The 22,423-nt window shown below is 56.4% G+C and overlaps 2 protein-coding genes, 2 long non-coding RNA genes and 1 pseudogene across 4 annotated transcripts; 2 read left to right on the forward strand and 3 right to left on the reverse strand.

Moving 5' to 3' along the window:
• Positions 1–235: 235 nt before the first annotated feature.
• LOC128135629 (cell cycle regulator of non-homologous end joining-like) lies at positions 236–1,757 on the reverse strand. Its single transcript, XM_052774700.1, has 3 exons — positions 1,624–1,757; positions 1,485–1,548; positions 236–1,244 (listed from the first exon to the last, which is right to left on the reverse strand). Exons 1-3 carry the CDS (start codon positions 1,755–1,757, stop codon positions 1,017–1,019), a joined length of 426 nt encoding a protein of 141 aa, XP_052630660.1. The 3' UTR covers positions 236–1,016.
• Positions 1,758–11,543: 9,786 nt separating this feature from the next.
• On the forward strand, positions 11,544–13,114 carry LOC128135632 (uncharacterized). Its single transcript, XR_008233174.1, has 4 exons — positions 11,544–11,574; positions 11,775–11,868; positions 12,534–12,608; positions 13,008–13,114. It is a non-coding gene; the product is annotated as an uncharacterized LOC128135632 (long non-coding RNA).
• Positions 13,115–16,856: 3,742 nt separating this feature from the next.
• Positions 16,857–18,291, reverse strand: LOC128135541 (uncharacterized). Its single transcript, XR_008233110.1, has 2 exons — positions 18,112–18,291; positions 16,857–17,175 (listed from the first exon to the last, which is right to left on the reverse strand). It is a non-coding gene; the product is annotated as an uncharacterized LOC128135541 (long non-coding RNA).
• Positions 18,292–18,969: 678 nt separating this feature from the next.
• On the forward strand, positions 18,970–20,130 carry LOC128135726 (transmembrane protein 140-like; annotated as a pseudogene).
• Positions 20,131–20,843: 713 nt separating this feature from the next.
• Positions 20,844–22,365, reverse strand: LOC128135682 (cell cycle regulator of non-homologous end joining-like). Its single transcript, XM_052774748.1, has 3 exons — positions 22,232–22,365; positions 22,093–22,156; positions 20,844–21,852 (listed from the first exon to the last, which is right to left on the reverse strand). The coding sequence occupies exons 1-3, from the start codon at positions 22,363–22,365 to the stop codon at positions 21,625–21,627; spliced, it is 426 nt and encodes a 141-aa protein (XP_052630708.1). The 3' UTR covers positions 20,844–21,624.
• Positions 22,366–22,423: the final 58 nt, after the last annotated feature.

The raw sequence follows: 22,423 nt of genomic DNA on the forward strand, positions 1-22,423 counted from the left end.
GCAGGTCACCGCAAAGCTAGCCCACACCAACGCACGCCCCGTGCAAGCGTGTGCTCGGGGAGCAGCGCAAGGGCTGCCGAAGGCTGGGGTGCAGTGCCCCAGCTGGGCCATCGCAGCCAGCGCACTGGATGGGGTCTCTCCGCCTTAGCGGCGGTGCACAGCACCGCTCCGTGCCACGTCTGTAACCTCGCACAAAGCAGCGCCTGCTTCCCCCCCCCATCCCCTTAACCTCGCACAAAGCAGCGCCTGCTTTCCCCCCATCCCCTTCGGGACACCAGGGGCCGTTTTCTCCCCTGCTGCCCTCGTGGTGGGGGTGTGGCTGGTGACGCTGCTGTGACTGATTCTGCGTTTCATGAAAGGCTCTCGCACCTGCCCTGGCTTCGTGTGGTTTGTTCATCCCCGCTTCAGACTGGCTCTTGCCACTGAGCCATCCTTATCCCTCCCTAGACCCCCGCGCACCCTGCCATGGGGTCAGCCCCCTCAGAACGGTCCCTGCCCCTGCCAGTCTGCTCCCACCCGTGTCCTCCCCAGCTACGGGAGGCCTGCCCGAGCCTGCGGGCAAATCCAGCGTCAGGCCCAACGGGGACAGCCTGCCAGGCCCCACGGCAGCTGTCACGGAGGGACCGCAAGGACAAGGGAGCCCCAAGGCTGGACCGCGACTATTCGGCTCCGCAGAGCCAGCAAAAGCCTGCCAGGGCCAGCAACTCCCTGCTCCCCTCGAGCCCCGACACCGACCCACCAAAGGGACGCTCACGGGAACCCACACCTCCTCTTTCATCTCTCCGTGCTCCGAGATGCCGAGCAAAACTGAACACAACCTAACCCGGAGCCAAAGCCCGCTGAAGCCAGCACACACCGGGAGAAGCCAGTGCCCCCTTCCTCTCCCCCATGGCTTTCGCGGGCCTCCTACCAGCTCCGCAGGCTACCAACACAGCAGCTCCACAGCCCGCTCCAGGTCCTCCTCCCACCGTCCTGGGTGTCCCCTTGGCTCCTGGGCAGCGGCGGAGCAGGCAACGTCAGCTGAAAAAGATCTCCCTGACGTATTTCAGAGCATCGTCCTCAGAGTCCTCCCAGCCTGGCCTCCCCGCGGCGCCACCGGCAGGGGACGGGAGAGCCGGGCTGCGGCCGCTGCCTCCCCCGCTGCTGGCCGTGCTTCCCGGAGCCTCCTTTGGCGTCGGCTGGAGCTCCTGCTCCTCCCGGCTCCCGGACCGGGCCTTCTCCTCACCTTCCTCGCGCTGCAGGTTCTAGCCAAAGGGAAAAACAACCAGAGCCGGCTGGGCGCGAATTGCACCCCGAGGGGCAGAAGGAGCAGCCCGCCCGCCCCCCCCACCGCGGGACACCCCCGGCCAGGCCCCAGGGAGCCGCCGCCGCCGCCGGCAGCGCTCCCTGCCCGCTCCCCCGAGCCCTCCCCGCTGCCAGGACCGTGTGCGTGTGTGTGTCCCCCGCCCCCGCCCCCGCCCCCGCCCCGGGGGGTCCGCGCTCACCTCCGCCAGGACCGCCAGGGCCACATCCACCAGCTCCGCCTCGGTCATGCAGTACACCGCCGCCCTGCCAACCGCACGGGGAAGACGCTCAGGGCGAACCGGGCCCGGCCTCGCCCGCCCCAGCGGCGCTACCTGGGACCCGCCGCCTGCCGCCGCCTGCCGCCGCCGCCGCTGCCCGCCCTTGGCGGGGGGGGTCCCCGCCGCGACCACCCGCTCGTCCCCCGCCGCCTCCAGCCAGGCCGGCAGCACCCGCCGCCTGCCGCCCGCCGCCATTGCCCGCGCCGGGCGGGGCGGGGCGGGGCGGGGCGGGGCCGCCCCGGGAGCCGCCCCCCTTGGGCCCGCCCCCCGTGGAATCCCCCCTTGGAACCGCCCCCTCCTCCCCGGCCGCCGCGCCCCCTGTGTGACGCCCCGTTGCTAGGCTGCCCCCTGCCGGCGCAGACGGCGTCCTGTGCGGAGCGGGAGCGACCGGAGCTGCCGAGCGGCGGCCGGCGCTCGGGGCTCGGCTCTTCTCGCCCCTGCTTCGCTCGGTTGGGCCTCGGGGAGACCGCCCGGGGCTCGGCAGAGCCCGCCGGGCGCCATCCCCGCGGCGGCATGCAGCGGCTCTTCTCGTGCTGCCTGGGGAGGGTGCGGCGGCCGCCGCCCTCCGACGGCGATGCCGGACCCTGCGCCGCCGAGCCCTCCGAGGTCCGGGAGAAGCCCCGGGGCGGGCTGCACGGCGCGGCCGCCGGAGGTGACCTGGCGCGGCTGCAGCGGCACTGGTGGAGGAAGAGATTCCGCATCAACAGGCGGGACGCGGAGAAGCAGTAAGGGGCGGGCGGCGCCCGGAGCAAAAGCCTCCGGCCGGCCACCCCGGCGGAGCCCAGCCCGGTGGCAAGCGCCCTTGTATCGATGGGAAGCAGGAGAGAAGGGTGCCTGGGTAAACTGTGGAGTAAAAACCCCTTTAGGAGTAAAGCACGTCTGAGGATTGCTCTAGCAAAACAAGATGCTCGTTCCTTCCCTCCCGGCTTCTGGCACAGCATCCCTGTTGTGCTAATGCACCACTTTGCATAGCAGCCTTGGTCTGGAGCACGTTTCTAGTATTTTCTTTTCTTGTTTGGGGGGTTTTTTTTGGTTTTAGTTCTGCTTATGCAGCAAACCTGAAAGTGGTCTCTCTCCAGAGCCCCACCTGACCCTCAGCCAAGGTTGTTAGAAGATAACACCTCTACAATGTATTAGCGCCTGCAGTGCTTGCCATGCAACCACAATCTTTGTTGGCCTCTTGATATCCCAACTAGGAGCTCTCTAAACTCTCCGGTCCTCTGGCTGACCATGGGAATTTCTTAAGCCCTTCAAAGTCAGGACTGGGTTTGAGGAGACGTTACCCCAGCTTCACGGGAAGAGTAGCTGCAGCATTAGTGTAGCATCCCACTGAGGTAGAAGCCTTGTAGTGAGATGTCAGTCTGCCAAGGGTTGTCTTAATCTCAATGGCCCTCAAAATGGAGAGGGGGTTTGTCGGATGAGACTGTAACCAGTGGGGCTGAGATACTCCATAGACAAGAATAAGCACCTGCAGCACGAACATGCCTGTAGTGAGTATTTCAGCCTCCAGTAGTCGTGCAGCAAGGTGTCGCTGGGTGTGGGTGTTACCCTTTACCAGCTGGCTATGAATATGGCTCGGATGGCTCATGAATGGCTGTTGCTCTTCCAGTAGAGAGTGTATGCAAGCGGGGGGGTATTTTTAACAAATGCATTTCCTTCCTTTCTGTATATAGTATTCAGAAGCAACTGGAGCAAAACACCGGCTGTGAAATGAGGGGAGAATGTTCTGCAGGAGGCACAGAAGGCCCAGCAGTGCTTGACAGCTCTTGCTCTGGGAAGACTGCTGACTCTCCCTTGGGCACCCCTACACTGACCGGAGCAGGTAGGATCCTTCACCGTGGAGGAGGTGATGAAGACAAATCACTGGCCTGTAGAAGAATGATAACCTCTTGATTGGATGCAGGGCTTGAGGGATGGGGAAAGGCAGAGTGAAATAAGCACTCACAGCAGAGTCTCACATCTTACCTCCTTTGTAGGTGTCTTGCCAGCAGCAGGAGGACAAGAAGAGGAAGATTACGACTCCTCTTTTGATTCTGAGGTACATTCATAGAATCATAGAGTCAGTGTCAAATGGTTGCCCATAGGGCCTACACTCTAGGCGCTTAGCTGCTTCTGCCTAGGTCCTCTCTGCCTTGGGCAGGTGTACATCGGCCCCTTTTGAAAGCCCTGCTCAACAGAGATGCCTAACACGCCGGTGGTGTTTGCCTTTCCGTTCTTTCCATCATCTGATACCACGTTACGGGTGTTGGCTGAAGCGGGAGCTTTGTGCGTGGAAACGGGTTGAGGAGGAGTCTGAGCCAGTTCTCACGCACGTCTTTTCAATTACGCAGTCGGATTGTGAAGCTCCAAGAAAAGCGTCGGCCGACGAGCTGCCTCCTGCTGCAGATGGAAAGGGAGCGTGCGCGCAGCCCGTTGCAGAGGAGAGCGGCAACGGTAATTTCCTGACGCACTAAATGGTTACCTTTGTAAGCTTCTCTGCAGTGAAGCACATGGGGAAAAGCAGAGTGAAATAAGCACTCACAGCAGCGTCTCGCTTCTTGCCTCCTTTGTAGGTGTCTTCCCAGCAGCAGGAGCACAGCAGCAAGATGATGACTCCCCTTTTGATTCTGAGGTAGATTCATAGAGTCGTTTAGGTTGGAAAAGACCCTTAAAAGTCCAACCGTAAACCCAACACTGCCAAGCCCACCCCTAAACCGTGTCCCCGAACGCCACATCTACACCTCTTCTAAATACCCCCAGGGTTGGTGACAGGTAGATTCACAGAATCATAGAGTCAGTGTCAAATGGTTGCCCATAGGGCCTACACTCTAGACGCTTAGCTGCTTCTGCCTAGGTCCTCTCTGCCTTGGGCAGGTGTACATCGGCCCCTTTTGAAATCCGTGCTCAACAGAGATGCCTAACACGCCGGTGGTGTTTGCCCTTTCCGTTCTTTCCATCATCTGATACCACGTTACGGGTGTTGGCTGAAGCGGGAGCTTTGTGCGTGGAAACGGGTTGAGGAGGAGTCTGTGCCAGTTCTCACGCACGTCTTTTCAATTACGCAGTCGGATTGTGAAGCTCCAACTAAAGCGTCGGCCGACGAGCTGCCTCCTGCTGCAGATGGAAAGGGAGCGTGCGCGCAGCCCGTTGCAGAGGAGAGCGGCAACGGTAATTTCCTGACGCACTAAATGGTTACCTTTGTAAGCTTCTCTGCAGTGAAGCACATGGGGAAAAGCAGAGTGAAATAAGCACTCACAGCAGCGTCTCGCTTCTTGCCTCCTTTGTAGGTGTCTTCCCAGCAGCAGGAGCACAGCAGCTAGATGATGACTCCCCTTTTGATTCTGAGGTAGATTCATAGAATCATAGAGTCGTTTAGGTTGGAAAAGACCCTTAAAAGTCCAACCGTAAACCCAACACTGCCAAGCCCACCCCTAAACCATGTACCCCAGCGCCACATCTACACCTCTGCTAAATACCCCCAGGGATGGTGACAGGTAGATTCATAGAATCATAGAGTCAGTGTCAAATGGTTGCCCATAGGGCCTACACTCTAGACGCTTAGCTGCTTCTGCCTAGGTCCTCTCTGCCTTGGGCAGGTGTACATCGGCCCCTTTTGAAATCCGTGCTCAACAGAGATGCCTAACACGCCGGTGGTGTTTGCCCTTTCCGTTCTTTCCATCATCTGATACCACGTTACGGGTGTTGGCTGAAGCGGGAGCTTTGTGCGTGGAAACAAGTTGAGAAGGAGTCTGTGCCAGTTCTCACGCACGTCTTTTCAATTACGCAGTCGGATTGTGAAGCTCCAACTAAAGCGTCGGCCGACGAGCTGCCTCCTGCTGCAGATGGAAAGGGAGCGTGCGCGCAGCCCGTTGCAGAGGAGAGCGGCAACGGTAATTTCCTGACGCACTAAATGGTTACCTTTGTAAGCTTCTCTGCAGTGAAGCACATGGGGAAAAGCAGAGTGAAATAAGCACTCACAGCAGCGTCTCGCTTCTTGCCTCCTTTGTAGGTGTCTTCCCAGCAGCAGGAGCACAGCAGCTAGATGATGACTCCCCTTTTGATTCTGAGGTAGATTCATAGAATCATAGAGTCGTTTAGGTTGGAAAAGACCCTTAAAAGTCCAACCGTAAACCCAACACTGCCAAGCCCACCCCTAAACCATGTACCCCAGCGCCACATCTACACCTCTGCTAAATACCCCCAGGGATGGTGACAGGTAGATTCATAGAATCATAGAGTCAGTGTCAAATGGTGGCCCATAGGGCCTACACTCTAGACGCTTAGCTGCTTCTGCCTAGGTCCTCTCTGCCTTGGGCAGGTGTACATCGGCCCCTTTTGAAAGCCCTGCTCAACAGAGATGCCTAACACGCCGGTGGTGTTTGCCCTTTCCGTTCTTTCCATCATCTGATACCACGTTATGCGTGTTGCCTGAAGCAGGAGCTTTGTGCGTGGAAACGGGTTGAGGAGGAGTCTGTGCCAGTTCTCACGCACGTCTTTTCAATTACGCAGTCGGATTGTGAAGCTCCAATGAATGTGACGGCCGGCGTGTGGATTCCACCTGCACACAAACTTGGAGCATGGGCGCAGCCCGTTGCAGAGGAGAGCGGCAACGGTAATTTCCTGACGCACTAAATGGTTACCTTTGTAAGCTTCTCTGCAGTGAAGCACATGGGGAAAAGCAGAGTGAAATAAGCACTCACAGCAGCGTCTCGCTTCTTGCCTCCTTTGTAGGTGTCTTCCCAGCAGCAGGAGCACAGCAGCAAGATGATGACTCCCCTTTTGATTCTGAGGTAGATTCATAGAGTCGTTTAGGTTGGAAAAGACCCTTAAAAGTCCAACCGTAAACCCAACACTGCTAAGCCCACCCCTAAACCGTGTCCCCGAACGCCACATCTACACCTCTTCTAAATACCCCCAGGGTTGGTGACAGGTAGATTCACAGAATCATAGAGTCAGTGTCAAATGGTTGCCCATAGGGCCTACACTCTAGACGCTTAGCTGCTTCTGCCTAGGTCCTCTCTGCCTTGGGCAGGTGTACATCGGCCCCTTTTGAAAGCCCTGCTCAACAGAGATGCCTAACACGCCGGTGGTGTTTGCCCTTTCCGTTCTTTCCATCATCTGATACCACGTTACGGGTGTTGGCTGAAGTGGGAGCTTTGTGCGTGGAAACGGGTTGAGGAGGAGTCTGTGCCAGTTCTCACGCACGTCTTTTCAATTACGCAGTCGGATTGTGAAGCTCCAACAAAAGCGTCGGCCGACGAGCTGCCTCCTGCTGCAGATGGAAAGGGAGCGTGCGCGCAGCCCGTTGCAGAGGAGAGCGGCAACGGTAATTTCCTGACGCACTAAATGGTTACCTTTGTAAGCTTCTCTGCAGTGAAGCACATGGGGAAAAGCAGAGTGAAATAAGCACTCACAGCAGCGTCTCGCTTCTTGCCTCCTTTGTAGGTGTCTTCCCAGCAGCAGGAGCACAGCAGCTAGATGATGACTCCCCTTTTGATTCTGAGGTAGATTCATAGAATCATAGAGTCGTTTAGGTTGGAAAAGACCCTTAAAAGTCCAACCGTAAACCCAACACTGCCAAGCCCACCCCTAAACCATGTACCCCAGCGCCACATCTACACCTCTGCTAAATACCCCCAGGGATGGTGACAGGTAGATTCATAGAATCATAGAGTCAGTGTCAAATGGTTGCCCATAGGGCCTACACTCTAGACGCTTAGCTGCTTCTGCCTAGGTCCTCTCTGCCTTGGGCAGGGGTACGTCGGCCCCTTTTGAAAGCCCTGCTCAACAGAGATGCCTAACACGCCGGTGGTGTTTGCCCTTTCCGTTCTTTCCATCATCTGATACCACGTTACGGGTGTTGGCTGAAGTGGGAGCTTTGTGCGTGGAAACGGGTTGAGGAGGAGTCTGTGCCAGTTCTCACGCACGTCTTTTCAATTACGCAGTCGGATTGTGAAGCTCCAACTAAAGCGTCGGCCGACGAGCTGCCTCCTGCTGCAGATGGAAAGGGAGCGTGCGCGCAGCCCGTTGCAGAGGAGAGCGGCAACGGTAATTTCCTGACGCACTAAATGGTTACCTTTGTAAGCTTCTCTGCAGTGAAGCACATGGGGAAAAGCAGAGTGAAATAAGCACTCACAGCAGCGTCTCGCTTCTTGCCTCCTTTGTAGGTGTCTTCCCAGCAGCAGGAGCACAGCAGCTAGATGATGACTCCCCTTTTGATTCTGAGGTAGATTCATAGAATCATAGAGTCGTTTAGGTGGGAAAAGACCCTTAAAAGTCCAACCGTAAACCCAACACTGCCAAGCCCACCCCTAAACCGTGTCCCCGAACGCCACATCTACACCTCTGCTAAATACCCCCAGGGATGGTGACAGGTAGATTCATAGAATCATAGAGTCAGTGTCAAATGGTGGCCCATAGGGCCCACACTCTAGACGCTTAGCTGCTTCTGCCTAGGTCCTCTCTGCCTTGGGCAGGTGTACATCGGCCCCTTTTGAAAGCCCTGCTCAACAGAGATGCCTAACACGCCGGTGGTGTTTGCCCTTTCCGTTCTTTCCATCATCTGATACCACGTTATGCGTGTTGCCTGAAGCAGGAGCTTTGTGCGTGGAAACGGGTTGAGGAGGAGTCTGTGCCAGTTCTCACGCACGTCTTTTCAATTACGCAGTCGGATTGTGAAGCTCCAATGAATGTGACGGCCGGCGTGTGGATTCCACCTGCACACAAACTTGGAGCATGGGCGCAGCCCGTTGCAGAGGAGAGCGGCAACGGTAATTTCCTGACGCACTAAATGGTTACCTTTGTAAGCTTCTCTGCAGTGAAGCACATGGGGAAAAGCAGAGTGAAATAAGCACTCACAGCAGCGTCTCGCTTCTTGCCTCCTTTGTAGGTGTCTTCCCAGCAGCAGGAGCACAGCAGCAAGATGATGACTCCCCTTTTGATTCTGAGGTAGATTCATAGAGTCGTTTAGGTTGGAAAAGACCCTTAAAAGTCCAACCGTAAACCCAACACTGCTAAGCCCACCCCTAAACCGTGTCCCCGAACGCCACATCTACACCTCTTCTAAATACCCCCAGGGTTGGTGACAGGTAGATTCACAGAATCATAGAGTCAGTGTCAAATGGTTGCCCATAGGGCCTACACTCTAGACGCTTAGCTGCTTCTGCCTAGGTCCTCTCTGCCTTGGGCAGGGGTACGTCGGCCCCTTTTGAAAGCCCTGCTCAACAGAGATGCCTAACACGCCGGTGGTGTTTGCCCTTTCCGTTCTTTCCATCATCTGATACCACGTTACGGGTGTTGGCTGAAGCGGGAGCTTTGTGCGTGGAAACGGGTTGAGGAGGAGTCTGTGCCAGTTCTCACGCACGTCTTTTCAATTACGCAGTCGGATTGCGAAGCTCCAGCGAAAGCGTCGGCCGTCGTGCAGCTTCCACCTGTATGCAGACGTGAAGCATGGGTGCAGCGTGTTGCAGAGGAGAGCGGCAACGGTAATTTCCTGACGCACTAAATGGTTACCTTTGTAAGCTTTTCTGCGGTGAAGCAGATGGGGAGAAGCAGAGTGAAATAAGCACTCACAGCAGCGTCTCGCTTCTTGCCTCCTTTGTAGGTGTCTTCCCAGCAGCAGGAGCACAGGTAAGAGGGAGGTTTTGACTCTTCTGAGAGCAAGTTACTTTGTTTTCCAGAGGTAATGCCGAAGTCACGCTCCCGTATCCCCGGTGCTGCAATGCAGTGCGATGCTGCAGTCTTGCTGGGGATTCCTTTCCCCACGATCTGTCTGTCTGTGTTCTCACTTGCTCAGGTTTCTGCACCGGAGAGAGAAGAGCTTCAGCTAAAGAAGGATGCTTCATGTCAAACCGACCTTCAAGGCGACAGACAGGTGACTCTAGTAGAGGCTGATGCAGATATCCATAAATAGAACCAGTCAGTGTACAGAGATCTGTTCTTGCTACTGTGTTCATTTTGGAACGCTGCTGAGAGGAGGTGACTGAATCCGGACCTGAGGTGTATTTCGCACCTCATTTTGTTCCCTTTGTGAAGCCGAAGGGCTGCATAAAGAGGGAAAACAGTGGGTTGGACGAAAGCACGTGCGCAGACTCTCATCCTCTATTCCAAGGAGAAGAATATTTAGCCTTTTCTGTGTATTAGGAAAGAGAAAGCCTCACGAAGAGCTGGCGATCCTGTAGATATGCTCAGCTGAGACAGTTGCCTGCTGGTGGCGGCCAAAATCTCTTATGTTTGAATTCACTGAGTCACAGAAGCATAGAATGGTTTGAGTTGGAAGAGTCCTTTAAAGATCATCTAGTGCAACCCCCCCTGCCATGGGCAGGGACACCTTCCACTAGATCAGCTTGCTCAAAGCCCCATCCAGCCTGAACACTTCCAGAGATGGGGCAGCCACAATTTCTCTGGGCAACCTGGTCCAGTGTCCCACCACCCTCATTGCAAAAAATGTCTTCCTTATGCCCACTCTAAATCTACCCTCTTTCAGTTTAAAACAGTTGCCCCTTGTCCTGTCACTTCAGGCCTTAGTAAAAAGTCTCTCTCTCTCTTTCTATTTTGAAAGGCCGCAGTAAGGTCTCCCCAGAGCTCGCTTTTCCCCAGGCTGAACAACCCCAACTCTCTCAGCCTTTCTTCACGGGAGAGGTGTTCCAGCCCTCTGATCATTGTTGTGGCCCTCCTCTGGACCTGCTTGAGCAGGTCCATGTCCTCCTTGTGCTGGGGACCCCAGAGCTGGATGCATTACTACAGGTGGGGTCTCATGAGAGCAGAGTAGACGGGCAGAATCACCTCCCTCGACCTGCTGGCCACCCTGAAGGCCGAGCTAATGATATCATCCCATGAGTAAAAGCATCTCTCGTGTTGTCATCTTCTCACTGATTTCTCCATGCTCATGGAACACCATTTCTTTAGACATGGGTCAAGCAGCCGTGGCAGGAGCTCGCCAACCCTCTCAAAAGGAGCTCCCTCACAGAAGCTTCACCTGAAGCTGTGAAGTGCTACAGCGTGTACCTGCAGGAACAGAAACTGCAGTTGCAGAAGAAACTGTACCGTTCCAAAGCTAAGGTATGGAGAAAGCCTGTCTCTTGTCTCTTGGCAGGGGCCCAGGCCTTTTTTGTAGCAAACCAGAGCGGGGACCTGATCCTTTCTTGGGGGTTTTGTGTAACCCAGGGTGGTTCAGTGTGCGGTTCGCTGTGATGAGCGGGATGGGAGGGAACAGCACTGCTGCCTTGGGTGCCTGCCTGTTTGCACCACTTGAAGTAAGAGCGGAGGGCTGCACTGAGGTGGTCTTAGTACGCTAGACACCTTTGCAACAGGAGCAGACCGAGTGACATGTAATTGACTCGCCTTGTTTTATAAGCCTGGCGCCTACAATTAGTAAGGCCACTAACCGTGAAGTCACTTTGTCCTTGATTGGAGAAGGGGGGGGGTATTCCTTTCAAACAGCTGCTTCTCAAGGTTCACGGATCACGTGTATTTGCTGCTTCTCTTTGGCTCGGCAAAGCGGAGTGTGTGCTGACAGAGAAAGAGTAGGCATGCTGGAGTGTTGTGCTCACGCTTTTTTGCAGTTCCTCATCACGTCATCATTGTTATGGAGCTGCAAAGTCACTTTAGGAGCAGGAGGAGCTGCTAACCGTGTTGGAGTAGCCAACAAGCGGCTACAAAGAGTGTTTGGAGTCCTTGAGAGAGGAGGAGGAGCGTTGTGGCAGCGTTTAGGAAACGCTTTAGGAAATCATTTTAGACGTAGGAGAGGGGCCAGTGTAAAAGATGAAGTAACATGGGTTTTGAGAGTCGACATGAGAGTCAGAGCAGTCCACTCCTTTTTATCAAACCTAAGTTGACTACCGGCGATTCTTCTTGTGGTTTGACAGCTGCAGGAATTAAAAGAACAGCATATCTGGACTGAGTGTTATGCCGAGTACCTGAAGGATGCCATCAGGAGGAACGAGAGGGAACTAACTTCCAGGAACCTGCAGGACCTTCTGACCACATCTTCTGGAACTGCAGCTATCCCAGAGCTGGAAGACCACATACGACGGTAAGGAAGTAACAGAGTGGAGCAAGGCTTCGCTTTCTGCGATTGTGCGAAAACAACAGGACTGTCTTCTTGCATCCCAGCAAGATAATAATACACGATTTTCAAAGACGCTTTTGTTTTAGATGAGGTTCTTTCACATTCTTCTTTGGGGATTTGTGCTCTTGTGGCCTCCTGTGATAAGGCCTGTCCTTCTTTTCCAGGCTCCAAGGTGAAAAGGCCAGGCTGGAAACCACAGTCCAGCAACAAGCAAAGACCATCGAAGCCCTTTGGAAAAAACTGCAAGCCTGTGCCTTAGTAAGCTACTCACAGCCTTCCCTTTTCGTGAGCTACAGAGCCTAGTTCTGTATCTGTGTGGGAAATTTTAAGATGAGGTTTTCCTGGAGAGCCTAGGAGAGATCAGTTTCTCTGTTCTACTGACTACAGGCTGCTCTGAAAGTCCTGCTGGCCCATTCCCCCAGCTTTCTGGCTTTGAGAGTTGTTCCGTGAGACTATAGCAAGTCCTTCTTAATGCCATCGTTGTTAAGGACTTGACAGCAATGCACTGGCTTAAGTATTTTCTGCTTTAGACCAGTCGTGAGCTTGAGACCTCAGGCAGCACTTCAGACAGTCCTGCGGTAGAGGGGTTTGGTGCCTTCGGTTGCGGACACTCCTTGGGCTCTGGTGGTGGTGAGCACGTAGTCCTGGAGGCCTGACTGGCATCATCAGACTGGGACAGGAATTCTTCCGTGGCCTGTACTCTGGGCACCTTCCCATGTTAGTGGCCATGGATTCCTTGGCCAGAAGGTGTAGGTCTGTAATGCAACGAGAAGACCTCCAAAGATGAAAGGCTGCAACTAATAAGGGAATGACACCTCCATAGGCCATATTTTGTATGCTTGGTTGGCGCTGCCGTGAGGTATGACCTTCAGCCAGGGAAGTCCTAGTGTGACTTCTTTTTTCTTCTTTTAATGCTGCTGTAGTCTCATAATGGCCTGGAGGACTCGGTAACCGGCTTTCGGACAACACGGACTGCAAAGGAACACCGACGTCGGCAGGTATATGAACAGCTTCTGGGAACGACTGGTTTTAGTCTTTGAATTTCTCGTGGGCAGGTAATTTATGAAAAGGTCAGGTGGGCTGCGGGGAATCCCCCAGGTTTTTGGGCAGGACACCCTCAGGGGAAAAGTCTATACGTTTCCTCATTCCCCTGGTGCTACTGTGTTTTGCATCTGCTCGGTAGACAACATGCGGGCACTTGCGTTCATCAGCACGATTCCTTTGATGGGTAGGCTGTGTGCTGTGGACAGGAGGGACAGCTGTGGGTGAGAGCTGTGAGAGGAGACTGGACTTGGGAGATACATGTTTTCTCCTTTGTGGAGAAGGCTGGCTGCACATTCTGCGTGTGGATCCTGTTCCTGTGCTCTGTGTGTGATGCATCTTTTCTATTTTGAAAGCGTGGCAGTGAAAGCAAGGAAGTAAAGAAGCTGGGCAAGACGCAATGCCGATCGGAAGCGCTTCCGGATGAAGCGTGGAAAAGAAACGCCGCGCTGGAGGAAGAACAGACCAGGCATGGCTTTTTAGTGCTTTAAAGAAATACACACTGAGGAGAAGTCAAGCTTTACTGAACCCTAGTGTAAAAGCATGTGCATAACCGTTTGCGAGCAAATTCAAGCCTCGCATTCGATCTTGCCAGGTGCTTCTGTGCATGAGCCTATGGTTTTAAAAAGCTGCAAAAGGCCTTGCAAATGCAGGCTGCCTGCACTTCTCCTGGGTGGGAAGGAAGTCTTGTCCTCTTCTGTTCAGAGAAATTTGGGGCCCTCCAAGTGTTGGGTGGTGCTGGGGAGCTGGCTGCTCTCAGTAATTCCTGGCTTGTCAAGCACATTACAGATGAAGCAAGCCATCCGGGGCTGTGCTGCTTAGGTAAGAGTGTGTGCAAAAGGCCGACTGCTGCTTTGCTTCACGCTTTCCTTACTAATTTGCTGTGCAGGTTGAAGATGCTTCTGCAGATGTCTTCGACAACCCTGACTGCGTCTGCAGCGCGAAGGAGAAAGTCCCAGCTCAGTTTCTGGCGAGAGATGAAGTAAGTTGTTCCGAATTGACTAACTAAATTGGTAAACTAAGAAGAAAGCTGAGCTCTGGTTTGGTTGGTGGATTTGAGGCGATTATTCTTTTCTGCTAGAACCCGTGTGATTCTTTTCCTATACTTTTTTTCCGCGCTGCTAATTATCTCTTGGCTGTATTTTGCAAGTGATTGACTGCTCTTGATGCTCCTGCTCCTGTTGTGGCAGTAGATGATGATGATGTTGATGAACACAGATGTAGTTGTCGTGATGGGTAAAAACCACGAGCCAGGAGTCCCAGCAATGGCCTCACTGACCAGCATGCAGTGCCGGGGGCCCTGAGCAAGAACAGCGGAGCTGGTCACCACACACTGAGATTTTAATACATTTCAATACTCTGTCTGCAGGTGACGAATGCAGTCTCGATGGCCCCCCACCTTACGGATTTCCAGTCACAGCTGAACCTCCAACGCGGTTAACGATGAGAAGATGCACAAAGAGCGGAGGAAGTGCCAGTGCCAGAAAAGAGTGCTCCCAGGGGAGATGCGTGAAGCCTGGAAACCTTTGCCTTCCACCCTGTGCACCCACCCCACCCCCTCCCCGCCCCCCCCTAATTACAAGTGTTCTGTCGCAGTTTGGTATTTAATAAACTCTGCCACCTCGTACGGGTCTTAGTTTTGCTGCACAACCGGAGCTCTTCGGACCTAGCGCGTCCGGACGAGGAGAGTCCTGTTCCTGAAGGCTCGCTCAGGCTCCCTTCCCACGCAGGCAGTCAGCACACCTCTCCCTGCCCTCGCTCGGAACGACCCCCAGTCCTGCAGACATCTCCGACGGGGAGCACGCGTCCGTGTCCTTTCCCTCTGCGGAGGCTTGAACCGTGGCGGTGCTCAGACCAGGGACCAGCGCTGAGCGACTGCTCATCATCGGTCGCCAGACTCCTTTCTAGAGCAACCCTCCCGCCGGTCTGGGCAGAAGGGGGTGGGCGAGCTCCCGGTAGCCACGGACGCTTTGCAGATCCCACCGGGACCTGGCGGATTTGCAGCCTGCCGAGGGGAAAGGCGGGAAGCAGCGGGCACGAGCCGCAGCAGGGAGAAACCCACCTCGACCCGAGGAAAAACCTTTCCTCCTGCGAGGGCGGCCAGGGACCGCTGTCAGGGAGCAGCGCGGGCACGCTGCTCCCTCAGGGACGGGGAGCCGAAGGGGGTCCCCGCAGCCAGCGGGGCAGACCCAGCCTCGGCCCGCACGAGCGAGGGGAGCGGGGCCGTCCCCGGGGAAGGCAGCCGAGAGCCCGCAGGGACGAACGAGCGCCTGGGGAGGCGGCGGCGCCGAGGGCGAACCGAGAAGCCGGGCCAGGCCGGGCCGGGGCTCAGGCCCGGTGGCGGCCAGCGGGGTCGGAGACAGCCCGGTGGTGGCCAAGCAGGGCCACGGGGAGGCGGCCGGCGGGCTGGGGTCCGTGGCCGGGAGAGACCGAGCTGGAGACGGGGACGCCATGACGGAGCTCGGGCAGGGCCTGCAGGCCTCCGCCTCCGCCTCGGGGGGCCTCCCGCGCCGGAGGCCCCCGGGGTGAGGCCGGAGGCTCCAGCTCAGCCCACCGGTGGCTTTTTTGTGCCACAGAGAGGTTGTAGGGTCTCTGTGCTTGGAGACGCTCCCGCCTGGACGTGGCCCTGGCTGACCCTGCTTTGAGCAGGGCGGGGGGGGGGAGACGAGACGAGGCCCCTTCCCGCCGCGACGACGCTCGTGCTTTCGGCGCTCTGGGGATGTCGCGCTGCGGGCCCCGTTTGCTTCGGCCAGACCTCCCGCCTGCTTCAGTGAGCTTTTTGCCAGAGTCTGACCGCGTACAAAAGACGACGGCAGACTGTACCCAGCATCTCCGGGCACAAAGACGGCAACGACCTTCTCAGACGCCCAGCCATGGCGTGAGGTGTGATGCCACCAGCGAAGAACGGCCGTCGAGTTAGCCGACGTCGACTTAGTTGACTTCCAGCCCCCAGTTTGAGAGCTGGAACTAGGAAAGAACCATCACACTCCCAGTCTGGCTGGGCAGCAGTGGGAGCTGCCAGCTAGGGAGGTCCACCTGGCCCAGTCCCCACCTCTTCAAACACAAGGAGACGGCTAGCTAGGCATTACAGCCTTGACAAACCACTCTTCATAAATACGCCAAAGCACGCTGGGCAAAGACAAACTGAAATAACGTTCCACCTCCTCTCCGGCCAATCGGCCGTCAACATGCTAACACATGTCCGGGCTCTAAAGCCAAAACGGCTCTCGGAAAATACCAAAGGTATCTTCAGACGGCAAATTGGACCCGTTCTCCACATAATCGAGAGTGAGAGCTCTGCCGAGGAACAACAGTACCGCAGACTCCCAAGAAAGGCCAAGAACGTAAGCAGCGGTGAGCTCGACGGCAATGGGCAAGCAGATGAGAGCTGGCTGCTTAGCCGTCCACTCAAAGACTATGCAACACCCGAGCACAGCACCTCCCCTGATGTTGGGGGGGTGCAGGGGGACAGACAGCTCCAGTGACAGAGAGCACTGTACATGACCAGACTGGTTCTGGCCCCCCCTCCTCCTATCCACCATCAGGTAGCTGCCAGGCATTTACGGAGCTTCTGAACTCCGACACAAGCCTTTCAAAAAGTCTGACTAGGGATCTCTCCTCTAGTTGGTAGCTGGCATCTATCCCAAGGCAATACCATACATCCAAACGCACGCAATTATTTTTGTTCCTGGATGTCTTGCACCGCTTCCCCCCCGTGTGTGGGTGTCAGTGCTGGAAGCACCTGGTGAAAGCCCAAGGGTCTTTTCGCCGTGCAGGAGACTTTCCTAGCACATCCCTGCCCCAGCCACCCTCCCCATGTTTTGCAGCAACAACTGAACAGAGCACAGGAATCAAGTGCAAGGGAGTATTTTCTTTTTATGGGGGAAAAAAACAAACGAACAAACACACACACAAACAAAAAAAATAAAAGCACAACAACAAATGCTATACTGAAAGAATACTCTGCTTTTGCACTGGCCTTTCCAGTTTGAGTCATCTTACCACCGTGCACTGTGCTGCCTCATGCATGCCTCCCCCAACCTCACCTTCTTCTGCAGAACCCCTGACGTGATCCCAGCAGCCTTCTAGCCACATGCTACTCAAGACTCCCTAACAGAGCGGGTCCAGCTGCCACTATGGATCAGTGAAGACTTAGTTTTCAGTGCTGCCACTGATCCGGTCCCATACCAGCATTCTACTGCACAGTGGTTTGGCAAACGTATTTAACTTTTCTCAAGAGGCAAAAGCTACAATGAGAAGAGGGACTGTGGTTTGCCTTCTCTCCCATGCAGTTTGTTCCTGTGGAGTTAACGCTGGTTTTGTCAAGTCTTTTGCTCTTTCCCTTCGGCACCGTCCAGGTTAAGACTTCCGAGCCAGTAAGGTTGTTAATTTAATCTTCCCATCCATAGAGGCGGTGAGGCAGGTCCCGCAGTCCATGGCCGTGCTCCAATCCACTGTGACAACGGGAGCTCTGTGTCCTCCCAGGGAAAGGCAGCTCTCCAGAACCTTTTCCTCACCGTTCAACTGAAAGAAGGAAAGCATAAGGTTTTAAGGAGGCAAGGTTCTGCAGTGGGGGCAGCGCACCCACAGGAGAAGCCAAAGCCTGCTACAGACTCCGTATCCCCATCAGCATACATAATTAAGCGGAAAAATCAGAGACATGTCGAGATGTACGTAGCACGCATGAGGAAGCAAATTTCCAGTCTCACAACAGAAGCACGCAGTCTCAAGCAGCTCAGCGTCTGCTACCAGCTGAGCTGCAGTAATTGAACAGGGCAGGCTAAAAGCACACACTGATGAAGAGCACGTAAGCCTAACCTATAGCTCATGTTAGTGCGGGTGCTCCGAATGCCCCAGATGCAAAGTAAAAATTCCATCCAATCTGCCTTGCAATGGCTTATACTGATGCGTATTGACTCAAGAGGAGGCAGGCAAGGGGCAAGCGATCAGTAACCGCTTGTTACTGCGGCACAGAAATTGGGGTGCTTGGAACCATTCAGCCTTACCCTTCATTCCATTTCAGTACACAGCAAGAGGAGGGAATCAGGCTGGGACTAACATAGCACGAGCAAGCACACAAGGCAGATTAAAGACGAGCATCAGGCAACAATCGCGCATTTTGCGTTGAACTGGCATGCATCAATATATTAAAAAAGAATAATTTAAAACTTTGTCCTAGGCACTTGGGTACTAAGGAAAACTGCTGCAGCTAAGCTTTAAGAACACGGAGCACACGTACTCTAGCTACATACAGAGAGTCAAACGCTTACAGAGGGTTCAAACACTTGCTAAGCACCACACGCTGCTAAAACGCACGCTGTATGAAACTGAGCAGCAACTTGCACAGAGCACGGATGGGTAGGTGCTGCTCGAGAACTTCAGCAGCTGCTGTTGCAGCCTTGTAACAACAAGAGCTTGTATGGATGTGTAAGAGTACTCCCCGTCACTTCTCAGACTTACCTTAAAAAGGACTCCCCCAGTAGAAGAACACGTCAACATATAGTTGCCCTCAGAGTCAAAAGCAAAAAGCCTCCCTCGTGGGAACTGGACTTGCTTGTAGCCACTGTACCCGGACAGAACAAAAGGACCCGTAGCTTCGCTGGGAAGATCGTACTCAGGCACCTTCAAGCCACTTTTGTGAATATTTGTCGTGGTTTAACCCCAGCCAGCAACTAAACACCACGCAGCCGCTCACTCACTCCCCCCCACCCAGTGGGATGGGGGAGAAAATCGGGAAAAGAAGCAAAACCCGTGGGTTGAGATAAGAACGGTTTAATAGAACAGAAAAGAAGAAACTAATAATGATAACACTCATAAAATGACAACAGCAACAACGAAAGGATTGGAATGTACAAATGATGCGCAGTGCAATTGCTCACCACCCGCCAACCGACACCCAGCTAGTCCCCGAGCGGCAGTTCCCCGCGCCCCCTTCCCAGTTCCTATACTAGATGGGACGTCCCGTGGTACGGAATACACCCTTGGCCAGTTTGGGTCAGCTGCCCTGGCTGTGTCCTGTGCCGACTTCTTGTGCCCCTCCAGCTTTCTCGCTGGCTGGGCAGGAGAAGCTGAAAAATCCTTGACTTTAGACTGAACACTACTGAGCAACAACTGAAAACATCAGTGTTATCAACATTCTTCGCATACTGAACTCAAAACGGAGCACGGAGCACGGTACCAGCTACTAGGAAGACAGTTAACTCTATCCCAGCCGAAACCCGGACAGTCCAACATGAGGCCGTGGTGCAAAGGGCCCGTGTGGGGCTAAGGGAGCCATACTGTCCTCCCAGTGATGGTCCACACACAGGACATCATTAAAGCCACCTTTGCTGTGACCAAAAATGCACACCCCCCCACCCAGTAACACAGGCACAGCACAGTCAGAGACGCTCCTGCTCTACTTGCAAGGGGAGTCCCGAGACCTCAGGGCCACAGGCTCAGAGCACACCTTGGGAAGGGTGCCATGAGACGCAACCACCAGTGGGTTCCCCCCCTTCGTGTTTGGCAGCAGGCGTCCCCACAGCAGGCTGTACCACGGTATCAAGAGAGCACGCAGGCGCCAGGATGGGTCTGCTGCTGCAGCAGCGGTGCACCGGGCACCTGCTGTGTGCACTGACCTTCCTTGAGGCTGCTGGAAACTTGGCCTTGATGCTCTACGCGCTGCTGTGGGAAGCCGGGAACCCGGTCGACCGCCCTGACAAACGCATTGGCTTTTACAACTTCTGCCTGTGGAACGCGACAGCTGGGGAGCTGCAGTGCCTGGAGTACAAGCATCTGCAGGTGATGGGCATCAGCCTACCAGGAATGGTGCTAGCCAGGGTTTGTGTGTACGCCTGCCTGGTCTTCAGCATCTTCTACCCCGTTTTTGTTGCACACGTGCAGTGCAGAGAGGAGAGGGAGGGCTGGAAGGCGATCCTCATCATACTCATCATCAAGATGATAATCCTCTCTGGAGGCCTGGGTACGTTTCTTTTCCAAACCTCGCAGTGGATTCACCTCTCTGATTTCACTGGGGGCTTCCTGGCATTGCTTGGGACTCAGGCTCTGCTACTGCTCCAGATTCTCACTGCTACTTATGTACCTCAGCTGGGCCAAGCAACACACACCCGGGTCAAAGCCCTTTTCCTGACGGGGCCCTGCCCGTCGGGATTTGAGGGCGAAGAAGATGCAAGCGCTATTGATAACATGCTTTAAAACAGTAATCCCGCTACAGCTTTAGTCACTGGTAGGAATTTGATCCTTAGTCCAAAGGCCCATCTCCAGCCTCTGGCAAACGGCTGCGTGCAGTGCTCCTGCAGCAAGCAGGCAGCAGACACCAACACCCGCAGCACGGCGTGGAAGCTTTCTGGGAACAGCAGCGTGCAACACGCCCCTCGGCCTGGGGCACAGCATCATAAGCGACAGCATTTCTGGCCCTGACCCAGAGGAGAGCGAAGGGGACGGATCAGAACCAGCACACAGCGGACACAACCCTCTGGCCATATCTAGCCTAAGTATAAGCAGGCAGAGAAGCAAGCAGGCTTCCTTTCTTGGCGTTGCCCAAAGAGACTCTGCTCCTTCTCCACCTCCCGAACTAACCAGGGACGCCTTCGAAGCAACTTGAGGAGCTGTGGCTTCACACTGCCACCACAGCAGTGGCAGCCCCAGAGGGGCACTGGAAATACTCTTCAGCAGGAGCACCTGTACTTCACCTGCTGGAATAACACCTGGAGTGACTCTGCTTTAGTTCATTCGGGTGAAGTGGCCCACATCCAACCCCAAGCAGCAGCAGAGCCCCTGCAGGGGCAGCCCAACAACTTGCTGAGCACTGAACACAGCTCTGAGGAGGAGGAGGGTTTCCACGAGGAAGCAGAGGATTTTGGTGCAGAGCCCCAGGTTTGTCCCCACTGACATTACGGGGCTGAGCCCAGCAGTCCAGCAGCCTTTGAGACTCCAGGAGAACGGGTTCTGCGCGAGGGCAGGTCACCGCAAAGCTAGCCCACACCAACGCACGCCCCGTGCAAGCGTGTGCTCGGGGAGCAGCGCAAGGGCTGCCGAAGGCTGGGGTGCAGTGCCCCAGCTGGGCCATCGCAGCCAGCGCACTGGATGGGGTCTCTCCGCCTTAGCGGCGGTGCGCAGCACCGCTCCGTGCCACGTCTGTAACCTCGCACAAAGCAGCGCCTGCTTCCCCCCCCCATCCCCTTAACCTCGCACAAAGCAGCGCCTGCTTTCCCCCCATCCCCTTCGGGACACCAGGGGCCGTTTTCTCCCCTGCTGCCCTCGTGGTGGGGGTGTGGCTGGTGACGCTGCTGTGACTGATTCTGCGTTTCATGAAAGGCTCTCGCACCTGCCCTGGCTTCGTGTGGTTTGTTCATCCCCGCTTCAGACTGGCTCTTGCCACTGAGCCATCCTTATCCCTCCCTAGACCCCCGCGCACCCTGCCATGGGGTCAGCCCCCTCAGAACGGTCCCTGCCCCTGCCAGTCTGCTCCCACCCGTGTCCTCCCCAGCTACGGGAGGCCTGCCCGAGCCTGCGGGCAAATCCAGCGTCAGGCCCAACGGGGACAGCCTGCCAGGCCCCACGGCAGCTGTCACGGAGGGACCGCAAGGACAAGGGAGCCCCAAGGCTGGACCGCGACTATTCGGCTCCGCAGAGCCAGCAAAAGCCTGCCAGGGCCAGCAACTCCCTGCTCCCCTCGAGCCCCGACACCGACCCACCAAAGGGACGCTCACGGGAACCCACACCTCCTCTTTCATCTCTCCGTGCTCCGAGATGCCGAGCAAAACTGAACACAACCTAACCCGGAGCCAAAGCCCGCTGAAGCCAGCACACACCGGGAGAAGCCAGTGCCCCCTTCCTCTCCCCCATGGCTTTCGCGGGCCTCCTACCAGCTCCGCAGGCTACCAACACAGCAGCTCCACAGCCCGCTCCAGGTCCTCCTCCCACCGTCCTGGGTGTCCCCTTGGCTCCTGGGCAGCGGCGGAGCAGGCAACGTCAGCTGAAAAAGATCTCCCTGACGTATTTCAGAGCATCGTCCTCAGAGTCCTCCCAGCCTGGCCTCCCCGCGGCGCCACCGGCAGGGGACGGGAGAGCCGGGCTGCGGCCGCTGCCTCCCCCGCTGCTGGCCGTGCTTCCCGGAGCCTCCTTTGGCGTCGGCTGGAGCTCCTGCTCCTCCCGGCTCCCGGACCGGGCCTTCTCCTCACCTTCCTCGCGCTGCAGGTTCTAGCCAAAGGGAAAAACAACCAGAGCCGGCTGGGCGCGAATTGCACCCCGAGGGGCAGAAGGAGCAGCCCGCCCGCCCCCCCCACCGCGGGACACCCCCGGCCAGGCCCCAGGGAGCCGCCGCCGCCGCCGGCAGCGCTCCCTGCCCGCTCCCCCGAGCCCTCCCCGCTGCCAGGACCGTGTGCGTGTGTGTGTCCCCCGCCCCCGCCCCCGCCCCCGCCCCGGGGGGTCCGCGCTCACCTCCGCCAGGACCGCCAGGGCCACATCCACCAGCTCCGCCTCGGTCATGCAGTACACCGCCGCCCTGCCAACCGCACGGGGAAGACGCTCAGGGCGAACCGGGCCCGGCCTCGCCCGCCCCAGCGGCGCTACCTGGGACCCGCCGCCTGCCGCCGCCTGCCGCCGCCGCCGCTGCCCGCCCTTGGCGGGGGGGGTCCCCGCCGCGACCACCCGCTCGTCCCCCGCCGCCTCCAGCCAGGCCGGCAGCACCCGCCGCCTGCCGCCCGCCGCCATTGCCCGCGCCGGGCGGGGCGGGGCGGGGCGGGGCGGGGCCGCCCCGGGAGCCGCCCCC

The sequence above is a fragment of the Harpia harpyja genome, chromosome 23 (genome assembly GCF_026419915.1).
Source record: "Harpia harpyja isolate bHarHar1 chromosome 23, bHarHar1 primary haplotype, whole genome shotgun sequence".
In the NCBI taxonomy this organism is placed as follows: Eukaryota; Metazoa; Chordata; class Aves; order Accipitriformes; family Accipitridae; genus Harpia; species Harpia harpyja.